This window comes from Scyliorhinus torazame, chromosome 13 (assembly GCF_047496885.1).
Source record: "Scyliorhinus torazame isolate Kashiwa2021f chromosome 13, sScyTor2.1, whole genome shotgun sequence".
In the NCBI taxonomy this organism is placed as follows: domain Eukaryota; kingdom Metazoa; phylum Chordata; class Chondrichthyes; order Carcharhiniformes; family Scyliorhinidae; genus Scyliorhinus; species Scyliorhinus torazame.
Window position 1 is genome coordinate 56,396,754 of NC_092719.1, and position 22,468 is coordinate 56,419,221.

Consider the following 22,468-nt stretch of genomic DNA (forward strand, 5'->3'; position numbering starts at 1 on the left):
CTGTGGGAGGAAACCAGAGCGCCCGGAGGAAACCCACGCAGACACAGGGAGAATGTAAAAACTCCACACAGTCACCCAAGGCTGGAATTGAACCCGGGTCCTTGGCATATGAGGCAGCAGTGCTAACCACTGTGCCACCGTGCTACCCCAATCTTTTAAACATTGCATTTGAATCAAAGGAAAAAGTATAAAAGTTTAATGTCCAGATATGTTTTAAAGATAATATGGATATCAGGGGTACCATAATGCTAATGTCACTGGACGAATCCAGAGGCCAAGACTAACACAGCGTAGAAAAGAGTTCAAGTCCCATCACGGCAGCTGGGCCAATTTGAATTCAATTAGTTAATAATTAGGAGTAAAATGCTAGCCTCATTGATAATGATCATGAAATTGTCGTTTGGTCGTAAGAGTCCATCTGGTGCACTAATGTCCTTCAGGGGAGGGAATAGGCCATGCTTATCCATTCTGGCCTATATCTGATTCCAGACCTACAGCGATGTGGTTGACAAGTGGCCTCTTAAATGGCCTAGCAAATCACTCAGTGATTTCAAACCTGGTAGGGACCACCTAAGTCCATGAGAGCGACACGGTAGCTCAGTGGTTAGCACTGTTGATTCACAGTGCCAGGGACCCGGCTTCGATTCCTGCTTGGGTCACTGTCTGTGCGGAGTCGGCACGTTCTCCACGTGTCTGCGTGGCTTTCCTCCAGGCGCTCCCGTTTCCTCCCACAAGTCCCGAAAGACGTGCTTGTTAGGTGAATTGGACATTCTGAATTCTCCCTCTGTGTACCCGAACAGCCGCCATAGTGTGGCGACTAGGGGATTTTCACAGTAACTTCATTGCAGTGTTAATGTAAGCCTACTTGTGACACTTAAGATTATTATTAAAAATATCTCCCTAACCCCAGCACTGTGGGTGTACCAGTGTACCTAGCCCAGGTGGACTGCAGCAGTTCAAGGTGGCAACTTGCCACCACCTACTCAAGGACATTTAGGAATGGGCACTGCCAACACCACCCATATCCCAAGAACAAATTTAAAAAATAAAAAGATAAAGATATATGTCACATTCGGCCTTTCGAGACCACATGGCTTACTTTAGAAAACAATCAGGCCTTTGCTTTAATATATCTCACAAATGTACAGAAACCATTGGATATTATTCAATAATTGGCAGTTGAAATTGGCCTACAAGCGTATATTTAAAATTTAAAGTACCCAATTCATTTTTTTTTTTCAATTAAGAGGCAATTTAGCGTGGCCAATCCACCTGTCCTGCACCTCTTTGGATTGTGGGGGTGAGACCTACGCAGACACGAGGAGAATGTGCAAACTCCTCACAGACAGTGACCCGGGGCCAGGATCGAACCCGGGTCCTCGGTGCCATGAGGCAGCAGTGCTACACATTTCTTATCCAATTGGAAAAAAAAATTAAGATTGCACACCAGGATAGGAGAATTTCCATCATGGAATTTAAATGGAGTTAAGTAAATAAATCAAGAATAAAAAGTAAGTCTCCATAATGGTGACGACGATACTACCTAATTATTGTAAAACCCCCATCTCGTTCACTCTTGCCCTGTGGGGAAAGAAATCTGCTGTGCTTCTATGGTCTGGCTTACATATGACTCCAGAACCACAGCAATGTGGTTGACTTTTCCATACCCTCTGAAGTGGCCGAGCAAGCCACTCCATTTTTATGGATGGTCAATAGTTGCTAGCTTTTACCAGCAAAGCCACACCCCAGAATGAATAAATAACATTTGACTTGGACGCTGTTCGTCTCATTGGTGTATTTGTGTACATCTATAATACCATGCTAAACAGGACTCTCTTATGACCATTTTCACGCTCGTGCAAATATTCTGAGGAACACCTGGTGCTCTGACTGGAGCATCTCGCCATAATTTGCATACAGTTCTACTATGTTAAAATTCAAAGTATATTTACACGCAATGTTTGAGTACATTTTATGGCACAGTTGCTGTCCAGACTAATTGAAGATATGAATCTTTAAATTCTGCAGATTTGGCTGAATGAGGTTGTTAGTGAACAATTAGTTATACAGTTAGAAAATAAAGTTGCAGCTATTTCTGTCTCACCAAGTTCTACAGTACCAGTTGCAATTTCCATGTAATGGTGGCCCAGATCTTGCGGTCAGCAACAATGAAGATTTCCCTGACATGACGTTGCTGCCCATTTCTTCTGGAATCTTCCGATCCCAGCTAACAGGGAGCGGAGTATAGCCAGGGGAAGGAGCAGGCACGCCCCTTTTTTAAGGAAGGAGTTGCCGTACTGGGGTATTTCAAGGACCAGCCTTTTATTGAATGAGTGTGGGTTGGTGGATGGATGAGTGAATGGCTGGCTGAGTGACTTAATTAAGCTGGGCAGATGAGTAGGTGGATGAAGTAGTTAGATGGGTGACTGGGAGAGTGGATAGGTGGGTGAGTTGGTGCGTGGGCCGGTGAGTGAGCAGACCGTCAGTGGGTGGGCTGGCATGAGAGTGGACTGGCAGGTTAAAGGACTGCTACCATGACTTGACCTCATTACCCCCAATCCCACAATTGGGATGGGATTGGGGGTAATGAGGTCAAGTCATGGTAGTAGTCTGGTGATCTGGGGTGTAGTTGGGTCTGGTTGTGGGGGTAATCGGGTTGTGGGGGGTGGGTGGGCGCAGTCAGGTCAGGTCATGGAATAGTTGTTTGGCCACGGGGTGTGTGGGTGGTGGGTGGTGGGGGGGGGGGGGGTTGGCATCAGTTGTGAAGTTACTCGGTTGTTAGATCAGGTTATAAACTGGTTAACATTTCCTGGTAAATCGCACATATCCATCTTAAGTCTCCACCCTAAGCTCAGGGTCGGAGAAATCTGAGGAGGGCCCCAGGCAACATGGAATTGCCATCGGACGTTTAAACCTCCTGGGAAAATTCCACCAAGGTCCGCACGTCAGGATTTCCACAGGGTCCTGATGCGCATCTCCTGTCATATATCGGGCCTCTGACAATCTGCAGACTGGAAGATTTGGGCCATTATTTAGAATACAGGTATCAGAAAATCTTGACAAATGGCATATAACATTTTTAAATATTTAGTACCCCACTAAACATAGGTGCGGGTCTCCGCTGGAACTTTTCCACACCTTAGTCCTGCTCCGCATTTCTTGCCAGGTCTTCCAAGCTCAGCTTCTCCTGAATCAATGATTGAATGGAGTGAATAAATGGGTGGTAAGGTGCGTGGTTAAATAAATAGATGTGGGCTGAGTGGCAGTTGCCTAGGCTAGCAAATGGGTAGGGTGTAAAATGGGTGGAACAGCTGGTGGATAGCATGACTGGTGCATAAGGTGGCAGGTGGGTAGAGTGGCAGGTGGGTGAGGTAAGAGTGAGTAGCAAAGAGGTCAGGTGATCGGGGGTGTCAATTCCTTAGTTACCCAGGAGTTAGACAAATATTTTTGCATCTGATATTTCCTGGGTAAATGTTCACCAGGCCCATTTAAACAGAGGGTCCTAGGGAGAACGGGGTTGGCCTGTCCAAAGTTCAAACTTCCCAAGCAGTTTCCACCAAGGTCAGTGCATCGGGATGTCCATGAGGTCCTGACATGCCTCTTGGGTCTCTGAAGATCCAGAGAACAGAAGATCTGGGCCAGACGTGTAACACTTCGCAGTTGACATTTTGGGTACCTTCAGGTTATAACTAAGGTGACATCCATTTTTATTCAGGCAGAAAACTGTTTTCACTCTTTTTTTCTAATTTGGAATATCTTACGGAAAATACAACTTGCCCTATCAAATTTAGTGAAAGTCGCAACTTTATTTTGCAACTGCAGATGACAGCCTCATTTAGCCAATTGTTCAAAATTTTAATATCTGTGCCTAATGCATTCTTGAACTCACCTATATGCCAACTGTGCTGTACAATGGACTCCCAATGTTGGGAGTAAATATTCCTTGAATTTTAACATAGTGAGACCGTGACCAAATGGTCAAGTCAGGGCACTCGACATTCCTGAGACTATTTGCACAAGCGTTCTAATGGTAGTACACTGGAAGTAGTTCAAACATAAATGACTATAAAATGGACCCCGGTGCTGCAGGAATCTCCAGTTAGAATCAGCAACACAGCTGCAGTGGAAAAGATCCTGCTGTTTCCATGGAGATCCACAGTATTACAGATCAAATTGTTGGCAGTAAGCGCATTAGATATTAGCAATCTGTCAGTTTTTTAAAAAATGCTGACACAATACAACCTTTGAATCATAATTAAGCAACATAGCCTCAGAGAGCAATGTAAACATGAGGTAGTATGAATAACTTGTCAAAAGCAAACACCTCACAGTTATTTATTTATATATTGATGTTGCTGATATCAAATCAGTTGATGCAAGGAAGAAAAATAATTTGAAGTTGGGATATTAATAAACTGCCTAATGAAATATTTTCTACAATGAGTTGGACTTGACTTTAATTATGAAACATGCCACTTTTAAGTTAATATGTTGCTGCTTTAATAAGTAATATCAAAAAAGGGTAATGTAATCAGACATGACATTCATCATTCTTACTTTAGGGATTAGAATAATCATACTTCAGAACTCACTACATCTGATCCCATTGAAGTCAGAAAATCCACTTCAGTTGTTGCATACAATCCCTTTCACGTTGTTCTTCTTCGGTTGATTTCAAACGACTCTGGCAAATCCAACATTTTTTTCTTTCGCTTTTGTTTTTCTCCCCTGCAGAATTTAGCCTATGAGATCATTTTAACACTGGGACAAGCTTTCGAAGTGGCCTATCAGCTGGCCCTACAAGCCAGGAAAGGGAGCCACGGCCCACCCACAATGCAAGATAGCCTTGAAAGCAAAGCTGGCAAACCCATCCCAAAGCCACGAGCAAGTATCCGGAAATCTGTGGTAAGAGCCTAATAAGCAGCTAGATGCATAGCAACAAGATGGATCCTTTTCTGCTTGTTTTTAGCAGTAAGCAATTTGTTGTATCTCATGAGCATTTCTACTCGGAGATCTCATATATTAAAGACCAGGCGTCTGCTGATGTAAATTGGATGTGGGATTGTTTAACATGCATAAACAGTCAGAAGGAAATAAGTTAATAATGACCTTTCAATAGTAATTATACAAATGAATTGCTATCTGACATGCAATATGTGTTGCTCGTAAGCTGTTGCAAATGGTAAATCGAGACTGAAATTTCTCCATAGGGTCCTGTGGCAAGCCAAAGCTTGCCTTTGTCGCCAATAAAGGAGCTATAACGAGTCCAAGAAATACAGCTTCTGACTCTCAATGTTAATCATTAATCATTTGAGATTTCGACCCTTTCCTGTTCATCAGTGGAAGAACAGGGACGATCTCAAGCATATTTGTAACATATTCTGCTAATCACTTATTTAAGTTCTTAAATATCAGTAAATTGAGCCCACTTTAACACTTCATTGCTAGGTATCTGATGCCATTTTGGGATGGTGATTAAATGGAGACATTCTCCTTACATCCTGGTGCCCAGTCATAAAGTTGAAAGTTCAGATGGCCGGGCAGTAGGTTATTGGCTCAACCTCTTAGTCCAGCAATGGTAACCAGGATCAAATTAAAACCGGACTAAACAGAATACTCATGCAGTATGAAAAAATACACCAGCTCAAACATATTTCTGCTTGAATGCATTCTGTCGTCTGGTCCTCAACATATTTGACACATTGGATGATTTCAGCTAACAGATGAGAACTCTCGAAATGATGACTAAAAATTAATCATATATTTAATAACTGGTTACAAAAGAACTTGTGATTAAATGTTAAGGTGCTATCACAAATCTGCTGAGATTTAATTCAATCGTCTCTCTGGTTTTGTCCAGAAATATGCAGGAATTCTTCGGGGGGGGAGGGGAATGCATAAAATGTGCATCGTTTTACCTCAAGCAAGTCCTGTGACTCCTAATTATTAAATGCCAGATTTACCGCAGCTGCCTCATGCATAGGATGTGCGGACATTAATTCATTTTGTTTTTAGTTAATTTTGGTTTTCTGGCCTTTCCCATTGTTAAATGAGAAGGAATTGGAACTTTCCTCCTCTCCATGCCCTGGTTAAAGTAAGAAAGATGGTAAATTAATAGTTTTGTTAATCTTCCTCTTTTCTCACTCTACCCATCCAAACAACAGAGCCCCAGCTGTCATGCTCTTTTATGCACTGGGGCAGGGCCACAGAAGCAGAAGTGTGACCAGCCTCAGTGTGGCCTCTCAGACTCTGATGGATCGCAACAGTTTAGTTTGTTAGCCGCAATCTGATCCCTGTCTTATTGCCCATGTGCATCAAAAACTCACCACCTGTCTCCAGCTATTCATTCACTCAGCTGTTCCAAGCACACAGCTTTGGCAAGACTGACTTAACTACCCCACAATCTAGTGGGTGGACTGGTCACACCATTTCGGGTGAACCATTGCCACCTATTGTGCCGATGAAGGCTAACTAACTAAAATCACAGCAAATACTTGTATTAAAGTATCTTGGATGTGGATACACAGATTTGCGGCAGCCAAAATATAAAATCTGCAGTTCAATATTCTCGCCAGATACACATTAGATCAAAAGGACTCTCAAAGTCTCATGTTTGAGGAAAATCGGCATATTTTAACAGAAGCCTGCTCTAAACATGATCCTGAATTTGGAGAATGCAAGCATTTAAGATTAACTGAGTAGATACTGAATTATTGTCAAACATTAAGTTTGCTACTTTGTGCAGTATAGCACCTGTACTGATTTCACTCACATAGGAACAACTAATAACAATATGTCTCAATCCAGCAATTGTATATTTAATGTTAACACCTCTGTCTTTGTCTGCTCCATCTCCTTTTGTTGCTATCCCACTCTCTTGGCTCTGTCACTTCTTGTATGAACAATAATTTCTTTTAATAGTCCTGGGTTCATGGGCCCTTTCCAAATCACTTGCTCAGTCGATGTATTTGGGCAGCTCAGGAAATGGATGATTAATGAGAGAATCATTCTTGCATTTCGCTTGCGAATTGACTGTCCTGGCCTCATTCACAGCTCTCTTGGCTATTAATAGCACCCACATGCTGCAGCCAGAGAGTTGCTGCTCTCCTATAAATTCTCAGTATGATAACTTGGCATTATTCCATTGAAATTAGCTATGTATTTTATTAGCACTGATAAAGTGCCTCAGTAAGGCACTCGCCTGCGAGCAACTGATGCTAAAGGCGGCTAACAGTGTTCTAAATACTCTGATCCTAAATTGAATAACGCCACCAACATCAGCCATGAACACACAAAATGATGTATTCTACTGATAAACATGAGCTATTCTGAAGAGTTTTGAAGGAAGACTAGTATTGATGAAAGATTCATATTGGCGAAAGAAGATTAGTATTAATGAGGGAAGAAGAGTATTGATGAAGGAAGACTAGTATTACTGAAGGAAGACTAATATTGATGAACGAAGGTTAGCATTAGTAAAGGAAGATTACTATTAGTGAAGGAAGATTAGAATTAGTGAAGTGTTATGACACCCTGGGTTAGTGCACAATCAATTCCAGCCGCACAGATCCCGGAGTCCCAACACAAATGAATTAACCAATAATTTGTATAAAGTTTCTGAGATCTTTGGCCCTTGACTGTTCCAAACAGGCACCAGATTAGAAAGCGAAACACAGCAACCATTTATTTATAACAAAAATAGAGATAAGACATGCAATACTTAGAATGGAATAATGGACAGCTAATCTACTACTCCTGCCTGCCCCCTTTTACCGTCCCACCCTCTACCCAACGCACACATAAAACAGACACACACAGGGAGGGGGAGGGATAAAAATAATAGAAATTAAAATATGAAATGGAAGATGCGCCAGTAGGCCATACTTCCAGGATGCAGAGCGAGTGAAACCAACGGTTAGATTGCTAAGGAGGATCTTCTGGCAGTTACATTCATTCAGAACTCCCAGGCTGTAGGATTCCCTCTGGGAGTCCCTTTAATTTTTATTGGGCCTTCACCCCCAAAAAAACACCTCGGGCCTGTGTAATTCTTATTTGTGTCTAACTCCACCAGAATGTCTAACAGCCTTTCTGAGATAAGAACAGAGTTCCTGACAAGAGATTTAAAAAAGGGTTTTAAAACAACTGACCTGCAGCTGGTACTGGACTGGAATTACTTTGCTGCTCAAACTGGCTGTGCAGAGAGAAAGATCTTTACTCCGAACCTTCAGAAATAATCCATCAGGTGAGAGATAGAAATCAGAGCTGTGACCCTCCAGCTTCTGTTAGAAACAAAACTAAAAGCAAAACACAGTCCCACAGAGGAAGAAATATTCCAGAATGGTCAGCACCAATCAACATCAAACGTCAGCCAAGGTCCGGCAATTATAAAACAGCTCGTTTGCCGCCAGTCAAGTCCATCAAGAGGTGACATCACTCAAGTCAGCCCAAACAGCACATCCAGCTGGAGTGCCCTGCTTGTCGTAAATTAAAGGTGAAGTCCATCTTAAAGGCATAGGTCCCATTAATTGTCCAGGCACAAAAATTGAAATATCAGAATAACAGAAATTAAAAGGAAAAAACAAGGGACAGACAGGGATTAACAGGAGGCTTCTTACAAAAAGATGAGTATTAGTGAAGGAAGACTAGCATTGATGAGGAAACACTAGTATTGTTGACACAAGATTAATATTGGCAAAGGAAGATTAGTATTAGGGATGGAAGATTAGTACTGCTGTAGGAAGATTAGCATTAGTGAAGGAGGATTAGTATCAGTGAAGAAAGGTTAGTATTAGTGAAGGAAGACTATTATTGATGAAGGAATACTAGTATTGATGAAGGAAGACTAGTATTAATGAGGAAAGATTAGCATTTGTGAAGTAAGATTAGTAATAGTCCAGAAAGACTAGTATTAGCGGAGGAAGACTGGCATTAGTGGAGGAAGACTAGTATTTATGAAGGAAAACTAGTATTGATGAAGAAAGATTAGCATTGGCAAAAGAAGATTAGTCTTGATGAAGGAAGATTAGCATTAGCGAAATAAGGTTAGTGATAGACAAGAAAGATTAGTATTAGTAAAGGAAGACTAGTATTAGTAAAGGAAGACTAGTATTAGCAAAGAAAGACTAGTATTAGTGGAGGAAGATTAGCAGAGGCTGCATGATAGCGTAGTGGTTCGCACTGTTGCTTCACAGCGGCATGGTCCCGGGTTCAATTCCTGCTTGGGTCACTGTCTGTGCAGCGTCTGCTTGTTCTCCCTGTGTCTCCGTGGGTTTCCTCTGGGTGCACCAGTTTCCTCCCACAAGTCCCGAAAGACGTGCGGTTAGGTGAATTGGGCATTCTGAATTCTCCCTCTTTGTATCTGAACAGGCGCCGGAGCGTGGCGACTCAGGAATTTTCACAGTGACTTCATTGCAGTGTTAATGTAAGCCTACTTGTGACAATAATAATGACTTATTATTAGTATTAATGAGGGAAGATTAGTATTGATGAGGGAAGATTAGTATTAATGAGGGAAGATTAGTATTGATAAGGGAAGGTTAGTATTAGTAGCTTGGTATTGATGAAGGCTTCCATGCACCAATATCTTGGAACATTATTCTAGGCTGGATGAAGAGATACATGTGCCCCTTGAACTTTCTGTGCAGAGGCAGCATATTGGTTTCCAATGCGTGGAAAGTGATTTGAGTGCCAAATTGAACTTCCCTGGTGAGCATTAAAGCTGTTATGCCTGCTATTTTTCAAAATGGAATCTGACATTGCTTTTAACTCGGCAATTATTTTCAGTCTGGCAAATGAATTAGAGTAATGCATGTTGAGTTGCAGAATGAGGGATGTTGGGGAAAGGCATGAAATAAATAATTGTAATGAGATTTACTTTTTTCTGTTTTTGTTTTCATCCTGTTATCTTCCAATCAGCTTCTAATAATCACGTTATCCCAGTGTGTGGGGAAGACAGGATAAGTGTTGGGCTGCCTATCTTCCCCTTCTGGGAATTTGCCACAGGGAGTGCGTATCATCAGTATTGCAGAAGGGATATGACAAAATTGTTTCCCTGGTTCTATTTGACAGACTGAGAAAGATAAGAGAGATTAGTAGGAGAGTTGGATACCATTATTCTATTTGTGTACACATTTCAGATAGGTAACAGAAACCCTGGAGTGTTGTGAACCTAAATTATGAGTTTGAAAGTATGAATAGGAGACATTGAACATAATGTCTGTATCACTAGTGATAGCATAGCATCAGTCTCGTAATCCAAAGTTACTGCTCTATTAGAAGATAATTTGCGTGTCATTTATTTTCATATATTTACAATATCCTTATTCTCAAAGCATCTGGAGGGTGTGGGTGAGATCAAAAATGGCCAAAAATATGGCGTAGGATATGATAACTAATTGTCAGGTGGGAAAATGTTTGTGCAGTGGTGCTAGGATAAAATTGTGTGCTAAATGGACTGAGCACTTTGAAACCTGCTCCATAACTGAATATGAGATAGTGGTTCAGGCCAAGTTGCTCCTAATAAAGTTGCAGTGAACAAGGGTGGGGAAACTCTAGTAGAATATTTACCTCCTAAAAGCAGGGGAAGGAAAGCAAGTTGCGCTGTTGCAAGTCAGCATATTTTGCAATTTGGCTTTGAAGTACCTTATGACACTAACTAGATACCTCATGATGTGGAGATGCCAGCGTTGGACTGGGGTGAGCACAGTACGAAGTCTTACAACACCAGGTTAAAGTCCAACAGGTTTGTTTCGATGTCACTAGCTTTCGGAGCGCTGCTCCTTCCTCAGGTGAATGAAGAGGTCTGAAGACAGACAGACCTCTTCATTCACCTGAGGAAGGAGCAGCGCTCCGAAAGCTAGTGACATCGAAACAAACCTGTTGGACTTTAACCTGGTGTTGTAAGACTTCGTACTGTAGATACCTCATGGCACTGATGGGGAACTTTACAATGCCGATGGGGACATGAAGGTGGTGACTACCTTGCAGGACTGGCATGTCTCAACAAACTCCAATGGAAAGAATACCAGCATTTGTGCAGTAAGCCAATGTGTTTTTCTGAGCAATGCCTGTTTGTAGAGGAACGGCAGCATAAAAAGAACATCCAAATGAAGTGGCTTTATGCAGCAGTTGAATTTGGTTTTAACATTTCTTTTTCCTGAACTAAATATAAATTGATGTTCGGCTTCTTGTGTAAATTAGCACCTTTTAAAGTAATAAACATCTGCCTGCATTAATTTTCTTTAATAAAAATATGCATTCTTATTTCCTGGAGACCTAAATTTATACCATATTAGCCAAATCAAATGTGAAAATGCAACTTTAATGGAACAATGTTATTAGTTCTTTCTAGGGGGAACATAAGTGGGTTTGACTGCAGTTAAAGTACTTGACTCCAAATCAAGTAATATGAAGGCTCAGTGTCTTGGTGCCTTAAACGCAATGTGGTGGAGCGCTTGCCCCACTCTTGCACTTGTGCAGGTTTCAATTTCAGTACACTTCAGGGAGCCATAGAACAGAAATTAAACTCTATTGTGATGTGAGGGGGTGCACAATCATAATTGGCTGCTACCTTACACCTTCCCCCTTTCCAGCTAATTACAGGCTGGCACTGGGCCCGGGCCTAAACTAGTCACCTGTGTCCCATTGGACAGTGAACAGTGTTTGGCATGGGATGGAGAGATGAAGATGATGAAGAACCTTAGGGAAGGGTACTATTTTTCATACTTTTAACAACAGCACTTGAAAGTGTCTCCTTTGCTTAGAAATGCCTCTGCATTTTTCATGATGCATATATACAGCTATGTTGTTGTTTGCACTTTCTTTTCAGGTGAAACAGCCAAATAACAGATGGTCCTTAGATCACATTTACACCCCTCACAGGCCTCCCCACCCTCCTCCTCCTCTTCCTTCCAAGTTTCATCATTCTCTGCCGCACAAGTTTCAGGTCTTGTTTTTTCCTTTGTCTGCATTGCCTTGTCTGCCCCCCCCCAATTGAGTTTTTCCTCTGCTCGCATCATCTGCTATTAACTGTGCAAGGCTAAAATTCAGGATGCATGATACCTCAATACAGCACATTTGGCAAAATATTTTGTGATTGGTTTCACATGAATTGGATTGAAAGGCAGCGATTCATATTACTGGAGCAGCCAAAAACCACAAGGTTTTATTGGACTCAAATTTAGCAAGTAGAACAGACCAATTAACAATATGACCCTCTATTCCCAACTGCAGGTGTTTTCCTTTCAGTCAACAAACTGCCAGTTTTAATTTAAACTCAATTTCACAACTAAATTTTTATTGATAACTCTGTACTTGGTTAATTTAAACAGAAGCTAGATATGTCAGAAACAAGGAGACCAATGCATTTTATTTTTTTAATGATCTGGATAAGGTAACTACATGAATTAATATACTTCATACTATACTTGTGCAGCTGCTGGTGCCCATTTTTCCTTATGGAATTTTGGCACAGTTCAGCATGTATATTTCTGCTTCTGCTCCAAGCAAGCTTAGTTTAAATTCATGTATTGTTATAAATACTAGCGAGATATGAGCCCAAATTAAAAGCTACCTTACTTCATAGGTTCTCTGATGCGCATTTAATTATTCATGAACGAAGCATTATTCCAGCATCTCCATAATGACAACACAACTTCAATATTCTGTTTTTCAACAACCTTTATAAAGAATGGAAAACAGATATGACAGCTGAAGCCCTCTCGGGTGCACGTCGAATTTTAGCCTAGACAACGCTGTGTTCATTGTTCAATCTTAACACCTATAAACTTTGAATTCATTGTTAACATTTCAAACTGACCTTTCTATATATACATATATATTTTAAAAAGCTAATTTGCTGAACAGAGTGCAGTGTGGAAGCATGTGAAACTATGGCTTGTTATTGTGATATTACTTCCGTAGCATCTTGGTTACCTTCAGAACACCCAGCATTCTCACATTATATAGAATCCAAAATGAACGATCTGGTGGTCTGAAGCCAATGGCATTAACATCAATAATCAGTAATGAGACAGCACCTACTTTGAGGAAGAAAATGTGCTGTTTGACACACCAGAAAATATAGTTGGGTAAAGAGTTCTGTATAGACCATGCAATTCCAACCTGGTTTCTTGTGGAATTTTGAGCTGCTGTATTGTTTAGAGCTAAATGGTGGCATTAAATTTCTTAATAACATTATTCCAAAATATAGTCCATTCGGATATGCACATTTTCTGACTATGTGCAGCTCTTTAATCTTGTTTTCCTTTAGAGAATGCTCACTAACAGTGCCATGCAAATTAGTAATTTAACTGGGCATTTTCAAACAGACCAGAGTTCTTGACACTTGAGATAAAAATAAATGTTTTCTTACATAGCAATAAGCAACTCCATGTAGCTAGCATGACAAATGTGCCATCAGTATTAACCTTGTTAAGTCTGCCACTTGCTGTTCTGCTGGTTATTATAAAATAGTGGCTTGAGCATATGTTTCCAGTAACTGGGCACCACAGATTGTGTTGCAAATAGGCTTGCTTTATAAACAGAACATTTAGTGCATAAAATATACAATTAATTTCTCATTCAATTGATGTATATTATTTCAGAATCCTGTGTGTCCGGTCACACCAGTGTAAACGTTATCTTTTAGCCCACCTAGCAGTAACATTTAAGTTGCACCTTCCAGGTTTTCAGATCTTTAAAAAAAAGACCTCCACAAAATTGTGAGTCAGATGACGGGTTTTATCGTAAAATATGTTAAGTAAATAGTTGAAAGAAATACAATGGAGCAGCTTACCGACTCCTCAGAGTTTTGTTGGTTGCTATATTTACTGTAACTTTGGTATCACACAGACTTCATGGAAGGTGCTTTGATATATTTCTGTTTTACTTGGGTTATGGATAAAATGCCTTAACGTACAAGTTGCACTATAGTTTATTAGTATTTTTAATGATGTATTGTTTGCGCACAATAACAATGAATTGTGCTGTGGTGAGATTTCCCCTTTAACAGTTTTAATCGCACCGTCTCTAGGAGATGCAGAATGGTAATAAGCCGGATACCAACACCGAATGGTCTTTTTTTACATGATTTCATCAAAGACCAGTTTCTGTAAAACACTAGGTACGTGTCTTTTGCAGCTGGCCTATGCTGTAATCGTCTAAATAGTGTAATTTAAAATGAGCACAAAACAATTCACGTTTCTAAACTTCCAAGCATCGTGCAGCAGTGGGGTTGGGGGGTGGGGGGAGTTGCTGGTGGTGGGGCGGAACATGACCAGGTCTCTCTCTATTTCTTTTGGCCCCCGTCTGAAATATATTTTCCCTTCACCCACCTGAGTGGATGGGTAGGTGACCTACAGCCAGGGCAATCTGATGCCTCTCTGCAATGGGGCATTAGGTGGTGTGTAAAAGTGGCCTTGGGGTGAAACTGCCTCTATTTCTTCCGTGTTGTATCCTCCCCCCACCCCCCTGCAGACCCAAGCCTGCAATTTACCACTCTATGGCACAGTGTGTTGGTGCACCTGCTGTGCGCTCTGTGACCAGTAGATTTTGCTATTTATTTTACACTTGTTAAAAGCATCTTCCAGGGTTAATGTTTGTTCTATGATCATTTGAAGAATCACCCAAAAAAATAAAAAGTCATCTGCTTTATTTGGACAAGTTCCCATGGGCGTAAAGTCCACATTACCTAAAGGCTATTGAGGGCTATTTTTGTTGCTCCCTGTTTAGTACTAAACGTTCAATGTATTCATTTGAACTATCATTTCAAACCTAGCTAGCGAAGCTTCAACCATAAATTGAAAGAGACCTGACAGTTATGCAAGACATTAAAATAGTCATAAAACATAATTTGAGTAAACTCATGTTATCACGATTTTAGCAATCAAAGCACGTCAGTAATATTTAGAATGCTGATCAACTGCTACGCCCCTCAAATTGTAATGTGTTACTGTCAAAAAAAATTCATAGTTATTCTCAGTGCAGTAAAAATTTTAGCTTTGAATTCAACTGCTTTAAAAGAGCATCTCAGTACAAAACCTATTAAATATTCTCCCAATAGGGTGCGATTATACCTTAGATTTAATCTTTATTTGAATTGTTTATAGTGGACACAAAGCTAATTAGCTAACAAGCTTTATTTCAGATGACTGAATTTTGATGTAGCTGTGTGTGTACAGGCTGCAATTGTTGGAATGCCCCTCCCCCACCCACCATCCCGGCATCCGCTACACCTGAGATGTTCAGTACGTACGGAAGCCAGGTTTAACATTCGTATGGCTGAAGAAGTCATGTGGTGGGGCTGCTGTACTTTGCTGTCATTAAAGTGCAACTACTGGTTCTTTCAGTAGAATTGAAATGTAATGTAGCCTAACTTCATGTCAAAGAAAATTTGAACATGATGGTTTGTGGAGGCAGTAAAACTCGAGCGTGTTTATTAATTTGTATTGGTCATTTTTATTCGTCCAGTAAATGAAATTCCCCATTTGCTCATGCAATTGTTTTTTTTTCCTCATTTCCTGCAGATCGACCAACCTCTTCTGGAACAAAAGACTCATCCTAATGTACCTTGGATTGTGGAGCCTGTGCAAGAATCAAAAAGGGCGATGAGCACTAAGTATGAGACCACAATATTCTAAACGCTATGTCTCATTCTCCTCTTGTCTGTGCCTTCGCACTCTTTTGAACAATCACTTCAGGCAGCACATTTTGTCTCCTCTGGTGACCTCTGACCCAGTGGAGAGGAAAACTGCACTCACTGAGTGACCTTTACACAGTTACTGTCATCACTGCATGAAGCTGCTCTTTTTCCTTGTCATTCCTCTCACTGTAGCAACAGGAATGACACTGACACACGACAACTGTCTTTAGACTTATTTTAAAACCAGTCCACCAAAAGGACTGTAGCTGATGCAGTTTCAAGATTTTGCTCTCGGTCTTGATATAACTTTTCTCTTCAAAACCTTTTCGGGTCATCGCGGATTTAGAAGAAATCAGTGGACTCTTAACTCTGAAAGTCTCTTCTGCCCACCTGATTAATTGAATGCTGCTAAAAGCTGATAACAAGTCTAAGCATTTTTTAAAAAAATCCCTTCTGGACTAACACTTTTTAACAAAAAAACAGCTGCGATTTATGCATTGCAGCCTTGGGATACTGTTAAAAATGGCTAAGCTCATAACTTTCAATAACTGCTTTTGTTTTGAAATGACTGCACTGTTTTAGTGGTTTGCTAACTGCTTTAGGCAAATGTTGTGAATTTCACTATTGTTTTATTGGAAATTTCACAGCCTATCTACATTTGCTCAGACCAATTCCTTCGGAGGCTCTTGCCCTTGTTTGAAACACTGATCTGCACTGAAAATAATTTTATAGTTTTTTTTTTTCTTTAGCAACGTGGTACTACAACTGAGAATATTTTTATTTAGTACTTTTCACGTAAGCAGTAATGATTTTTACGACAGCCTGCTCCTAAAATGTGAAAGAATGTTTTGGAATAGAAAAAGAAAAATCAGGAGTTTTACACTTGAAGCCAGTTTTCAGTCGAATTTCTAAACAGTGTTCAGATTAAAGATCTAATTTTAAAACAGCTTGTCCGATGGCTCAAAAGAAATAAATTCCTAGTTTTTAAAAATAATTTTCTCTGTGACTGGTTGAAAAAAAATCCATCATTCCAATGTAGCTCATCGCAGTGAGGTCCCTTGTGCAATACAGAAGGTGTTGAAGTCTGCAAGCTAACAGCATTGCATTGCAGATGGAGGCGCGCTGCATATTCATATAATGTGCTGGATATGCTCGCTTTCCAAGTAACAGTAATGGATGCAAAAGAGGTTGCCTTTCTGATGAGGAAAAAGAAATAGCTATTTCAGAAAATATATTGTCTGCACGTGTGATTGTCAGATTTAAATGAAACATGGCACAATGAATATATTTTTGTTCTATAGTACAAAACACAAAATTTCACGAATAGTGACTTGCTCGGCAGTGTGATGCATCATCCCGCATGAGGCAAAGACTAAGATCTGTGACTGATTTCTTTCAAAACAATACAGCACACGACGTTTTTTGAACTAAACCTGTGAAACCACAATCAACTGATTTACTACCTGGAGCGGTCAAAGTTTATTGAATTTGAGAATCATCATGCTTCTCATTTGTTTGCAAAAAAAAAAATTGAAGATGCAGCAGCATATAATCCGGCGATGCTGCATTGCCTATTGAAACCATGTTGAGCTCGAATTTAACTTTGGTGTGACCAGGCAGCATTGTAAAAAAAAAAGATGATAACTAATGGCATCATCTCTTTGGAAAACAAAAACATTGTGAATCAATTTAATGTTTATTTTAGAATCCTTATTGAACTTGTGTAATTATGGTCTTAAGTTGTTTCAATGTTACATTATTTTTATATGATATAGAAACTAAGCTGGGCTTACTGATAAAGGTCACCCAAATATAAGTTAAGGGATGACTAATTAGAGCTTGGGTTGTAATTGATAATCAAATGTATATTGTATGGTTGGACTGAATTTTAGTTCAATTCAGTGTTAATCTTTTAATACAGTATTACAGTACTTGAACAATGCGGTTTCCTTGTACATATTTTTGCCTATTCACTGTTGATACATGTATGTAGTAATTTGACAGTTTAAAAATAAAACCCACTGTAAACATGGTACCAAAATGAAAATGTATGGGGATAAAATAGTGGCCTCGCTGCAACTAATAATTGTACATATGCTTGGGCTTCCAGTTACAGATTTTGTAATTTTGTCATTATTTATATCCTGCAAAAGCACATTAAATAAACAGGATGTATAAACATATGAAGGCTTTACAATTTGTTTCACTGCCTTTATGAAGTTATCACTTCCTGCGCATTAAAAGCCAAAGTCTGTTTTTCGATCTGATTGTCGGTTCGGTCAGAATCGCTTTCTCCCAATTATCGGATCCAGTTCCGCTAGTTTACATCCGGATGTACTTGTTGAATTATTTACAGTTACAAAGTATACAAATGATGGTGTCTGAATTTAAAGCTCAATTGGTTCCCAGTTTTAAGTCCACCAGATACCAGAGGCTTCCTTTACCAATTAGCCTTTAGGGATGATTAGTTCAGTCCGATTGGGCGCGTGCTGGATCAGTAAAGACACCACACCACCAACCTGTCTTGACGATATTTCAATTCTTGATTCGATAATTATGTAATGATTCCCTGAAGGCAACTGTAACAAATGCTTTATTAAACAAAAGTATGAAATATTACCCTTGCTTTTCTGTCTTATGAAACGTGTACTTATTTACACCCATTTTGAGTTTAGCAATAATTCACATTTAAGTCGAATTTAAGGCCACATTTGTTGCTTAAGAAATTTATGTTTTGCTCAATTTTTAATATCTTTAATTGAAGGGATGAAAATCCTCTTATTCATACAAGAAATATATTAAAATGGGTGGAAATTCAATTCACTTAGCCCTCTAATGGAAGTCATTATTAAACACTGGAGACATAAACACAGTCAGGCACTTTTGCAGACATGTTGGCGTGATATCAATAAAATGGACGAATTAATCTAACAAAGACTTCTAAAATCTTGCCTGAGGATAATGAATTCTGGCATTCTTCAAAATGATCATTCTTTGACTAGAAATAAGCACCATCTATACAGATAAGGCATTATGGTGGGGAGAGTTTCTCGACTCCTTGTAAGAAAGACTTGTCGTCCCAGACCTACAGGCCATATGTTCAACCTCTGCCATTAACCCTCAGCCAAGCTGTATCATTTGACACACATTTTCAATGTTTCATTGCTGCGTAGAGGCCAGAGGATGGACAGCGAATTGAATCGGGCAGGCATGAGATGTCAGATGAAAGTACACATCCGCCATTTGATATGCAAGCATGCTGCTTTATTCATACAGCTTTGCTGAATAAATAGTGGGTTGACATTTACTCTCCTGGTGATCAGCATACTGATGTACTTAGCATAATACCAATGGCATTGAATATTTAATTTTGTTGTAAAATATCAATGTGGTTCTGTTGGAGACACTGTGAATCAATCCATGAAGGAGCAGAAGTATTCATATCCCAAATTTATTGTGTGCACTAAACATTAGCAACATTAGTTCAGTGCAGGATTCTCTCCTCAGGGATTGCTTTAATGTATAATGAGGATAAAATTCACCTTTGTGCACTAAATGTTTTTAGTTGCATTCTTTTTTGGTCTTGCTAATATTGCAGAAATGCTCTGTTTTGAATCATGATATTTCTGCAAAATTGGATTTGCGCCAGCAACTAACCCACTCAAAATGCTCTTGTTAAGCTGATAAGATAGTGAAGGAACTCAAAATCTGACCAACTTTATTAATGGCTTATTGGGCTTCAATCTTGAAAGCTGTTGTACACAGAGGTCCCTGAATTCACCCAGCTCCATTATTATTAAAGCTTGTTACAAATAAAAAAAGATGGAGTTGGATTTGTACTCCTGGTGGGTTTCTGACAGGAAGTTAATTTTGCTTCTGTGCAGCGGCAGCATGAAATCACAATTATATTTAACTGACTGAGCTCTTTACCATCAAGCCTGACCACCTTTTAGCTGCTCCGGATGAGAAATGGCTGCTGGCCTGTCAAAACCAGGCAGCCCATGGCTGTCGGCGAGCATAGAGGCTGCTGCCTTTTCAATGCGACAACTTAAGCTTAATGTCGGAGGACAAATTACCAAATACAGTGGATCCCATGTAACTGAACCTTTGTACAGCCCTAATGTATCATTAGCTATTGAAACCTCTGATGCACTCAGCATGCCTTACATCATGATCACTGCCTTTTTTAAGAGAGATAGGCCAGAATTCTCCCCTCCCGGTTGAATGACCAAATCACATTTTATGGTGATGTAAAACAGTGGTTAGCACTGCTGCCTCACAGCGCCAGGGTCAATTCCAGCCACTGTCTGTGTGTAGTTTGTATGTTCTCCCCGTGTCTGCGTTGGTTTCCTCTGGGTGCTCCAGTTTCCTCCCACAGTCCAAAAATGTGCGAGTTAGGTTGATTGTCCATAATAAATTGCCGCTTAATGTCCAGGGATGGGTATGTTAGGTATGGGGTTACGTGAATAGGGCGGGGTGGACAGGTGAGTGGACGTGCGTAGAGCTCTCTTTCGACGCATCAGTGCATACTCAATGGGCCGAATGGCCCCCTTCTACACTATGGGAATTCTATAATAATTCTATGATGTATCCATGCGATGGGATTGTCCCCTCACCCTTGTAAGTGATCAGGCCATTTTCCCAATCTTGAATGTCAGGAGCATAATTTGCATTAATTGACGTATCTTAATCAAGCACCTACACCTTAATCAAGCACCCTTCTGCCTGTCAGAAAATCTGCTCACAGCAGCGTGACGGCAGAACGGCGTGAAACCCGACTGATCTCAGGTGTGTACCTGACAAACAGACCTCCCCGCGATGATCTCAGGTGGGCCCATCATTAATAAGGGAATCAGGGGTTATGGGGAGAAGGCAGGAGAAAGGGGGATTAGAAACATAGCCATGATTGAATGGTGGAGCTTGATGGGCCGAATGCCCTAATTCTGCTCCTATGTCTTATGCTCTTATGGTCATACTAAGACGGTAATGTGTGTACCTTTATGGTAGGAGCAAATCAAATTGAGAAGCAATGGGAGTGGGGGAAGGGGCGGGGCAGGGAAGTGTGTGGTGAGAGAACCACCAATTCTCTCCAGCAATTAATAAAGACCCCTTCAGTTGACCAGATCAGGTGCTGTTGTAAGAAATTCCATAGGCCAAATAAAGCAGTTTTCACCACACCTGACATCTCTTGCCTTTGCTTTTGGACAAGGATCATGTCTCCGTGAGCAAGTATTTTCTACCCTGACCCCTGCGAATGTCAGAGAAATTCCCCTCCAGTTGTCAGTACAATTTTCTTTGTCCTTCTGCAATTGAATGCCATCCTCCAGCAAGCAATCAAGGAATTGCGGAGGTGTTTAAGCACAACCTGGCTTCCTCATTTCAATTCCTCAGTTGGATCTTTTTCAGTTGTCTTTCCTGATGCGAAGGAAATGAACGCCGTTTCAAGTTATTTTATGGACATCTGTATATCAAACTCGTCGATGGTCTCAAGTCGATCACTTGCACTTAATGCTGTTTCAGAAATAGTTGTTTCACATGAGTGAAATTCCTGATAGAATTCTACCCAGGACAACGTAACATCAGTTTATGTCGGTCAGTGTTGATGTTTCTATCGAGGGATTTCAGTGGGGCAATCTTCTTGCTTTGTTTATTACTTCATGCATAATTCTTAAAGATCTATTTTCAAAGCATGTGTGTACCTTCTCACTTAGATGAGCCAATATGATTGAGCATATTTCCCATTGCAAATTGCTTTTAGCCACTCTTAAGATTCCATCACGTGTTTCAGGAGAAGGATTAATGCTGTGTTGGAGATAAGTACCGTGCATTTTGTTTCAGTCACTGGAAGCATTTCCTGCACGTATGTTACAGCTCCATAGAAACCCTACAGTGCCATTTGGCCCATTGAGTCTGTACAGACCCTCTGAAAGGGCACCCTACCCAGGCACTATCCCCCGTCCTATCCCCATAACCTACACATCTTTGGACACTAAGAGCAATTTAGCATAGCTGATCCACCTAACCTGCGCATCTTTGGACTGTGGGAGGAAACCGGAGCACCCGGAGGAATCCCACGCAGACATGGGGCGAACATGCGAACACCACACAGACAAAGGTTGGAATTGAACCCGATTCGTGATGCTGTGAGGGGGCAGTGCTAACCACTGTACCACCGTGAAGCCCCTTGCATAAAGCAGTCTGCTGTATACATGTAATAGTTATACATTTTGTTTTATGTTGTGGCTAAACATGTAAAAGTATTTCTGTATTTGACAAGGTTGTACAAAAAGTAATTTGAGTTTTGGGTTCACTTTGTTCCCAATGTCTTACCCAGTCATGTGAAACACGACCATGATATGCAAAGAATATTAATGTAATAACTTAGTTTCTTACTGATGCTCAATAAATTGATGCACTATCAATTACCACAAAGACGAGAGTAGTGTAATAATCGAGGCTTTATTGAGCAAAGATGTTGTGCCTCCTGTAGCTGGAACCAGAATGGCTGCAGCACCGGCGAGCACACACATTTATACGCCGCCTACTGGGCGGAGCCAGCAGGCAGGGATTTACCCATGTACCTCTACTATACGGGCCTTACCGTAATACATGTAATACTACTAGTGGTGACTACCACATTCACCCCCTGTTAAAAAAAGAGTCCGGCGGGGTGGTGTAAAACATTACAAGTTCAGTCTGTCAGGGCCCTGGATCCTCCTCTGCGATCCCCACAGTCCTGGTGGTGATGTGGGCGCCGACTTGGTCACCTGTGGCTCCGGGAGCGTGTTGTCCTCGTCTTCATCGCCCCTGAGTGGAACCAAGGGGAGG

At 40.7% G+C, this 22,468-nt stretch overlaps 1 protein-coding gene across 19 annotated transcripts in view; it reads left to right on the top strand.

Annotated features, from left to right (window-relative positions):
- The window catches only part of anks1b (ankyrin repeat and sterile alpha motif domain containing 1B), a 1,303,035-nt gene extending 1,284,776 nt beyond the window's left edge, over positions 1-18,259 (top strand). For 14 of the 19 annotated variants that reach the window (XM_072471544.1, XM_072471547.1, XM_072471553.1 and 11 more), the window contains 4 exons: positions 4,735-4,905; positions 11,828-11,944; positions 14,033-14,122; positions 15,525-18,259. In XM_072471544.1, coding sequence (XP_072327645.1) covers positions 4,735-4,905; positions 11,828-11,944; positions 14,033-14,089 — 345 coding nt within the window. In that variant the 3' untranslated portion in view covers positions 14,090-14,122; positions 15,525-18,259. The remainder of the gene's footprint in view (positions 1-4,734; positions 4,906-11,827; positions 11,945-14,032; positions 14,123-15,524) is intronic. The other 5 variants (XM_072471562.1, XM_072471563.1, XR_011934063.1 and 2 more) reach the window with 4 other exon arrangements.
- The last annotated feature ends 4,209 nt before the right edge of the window (positions 18,260-22,468 follow it).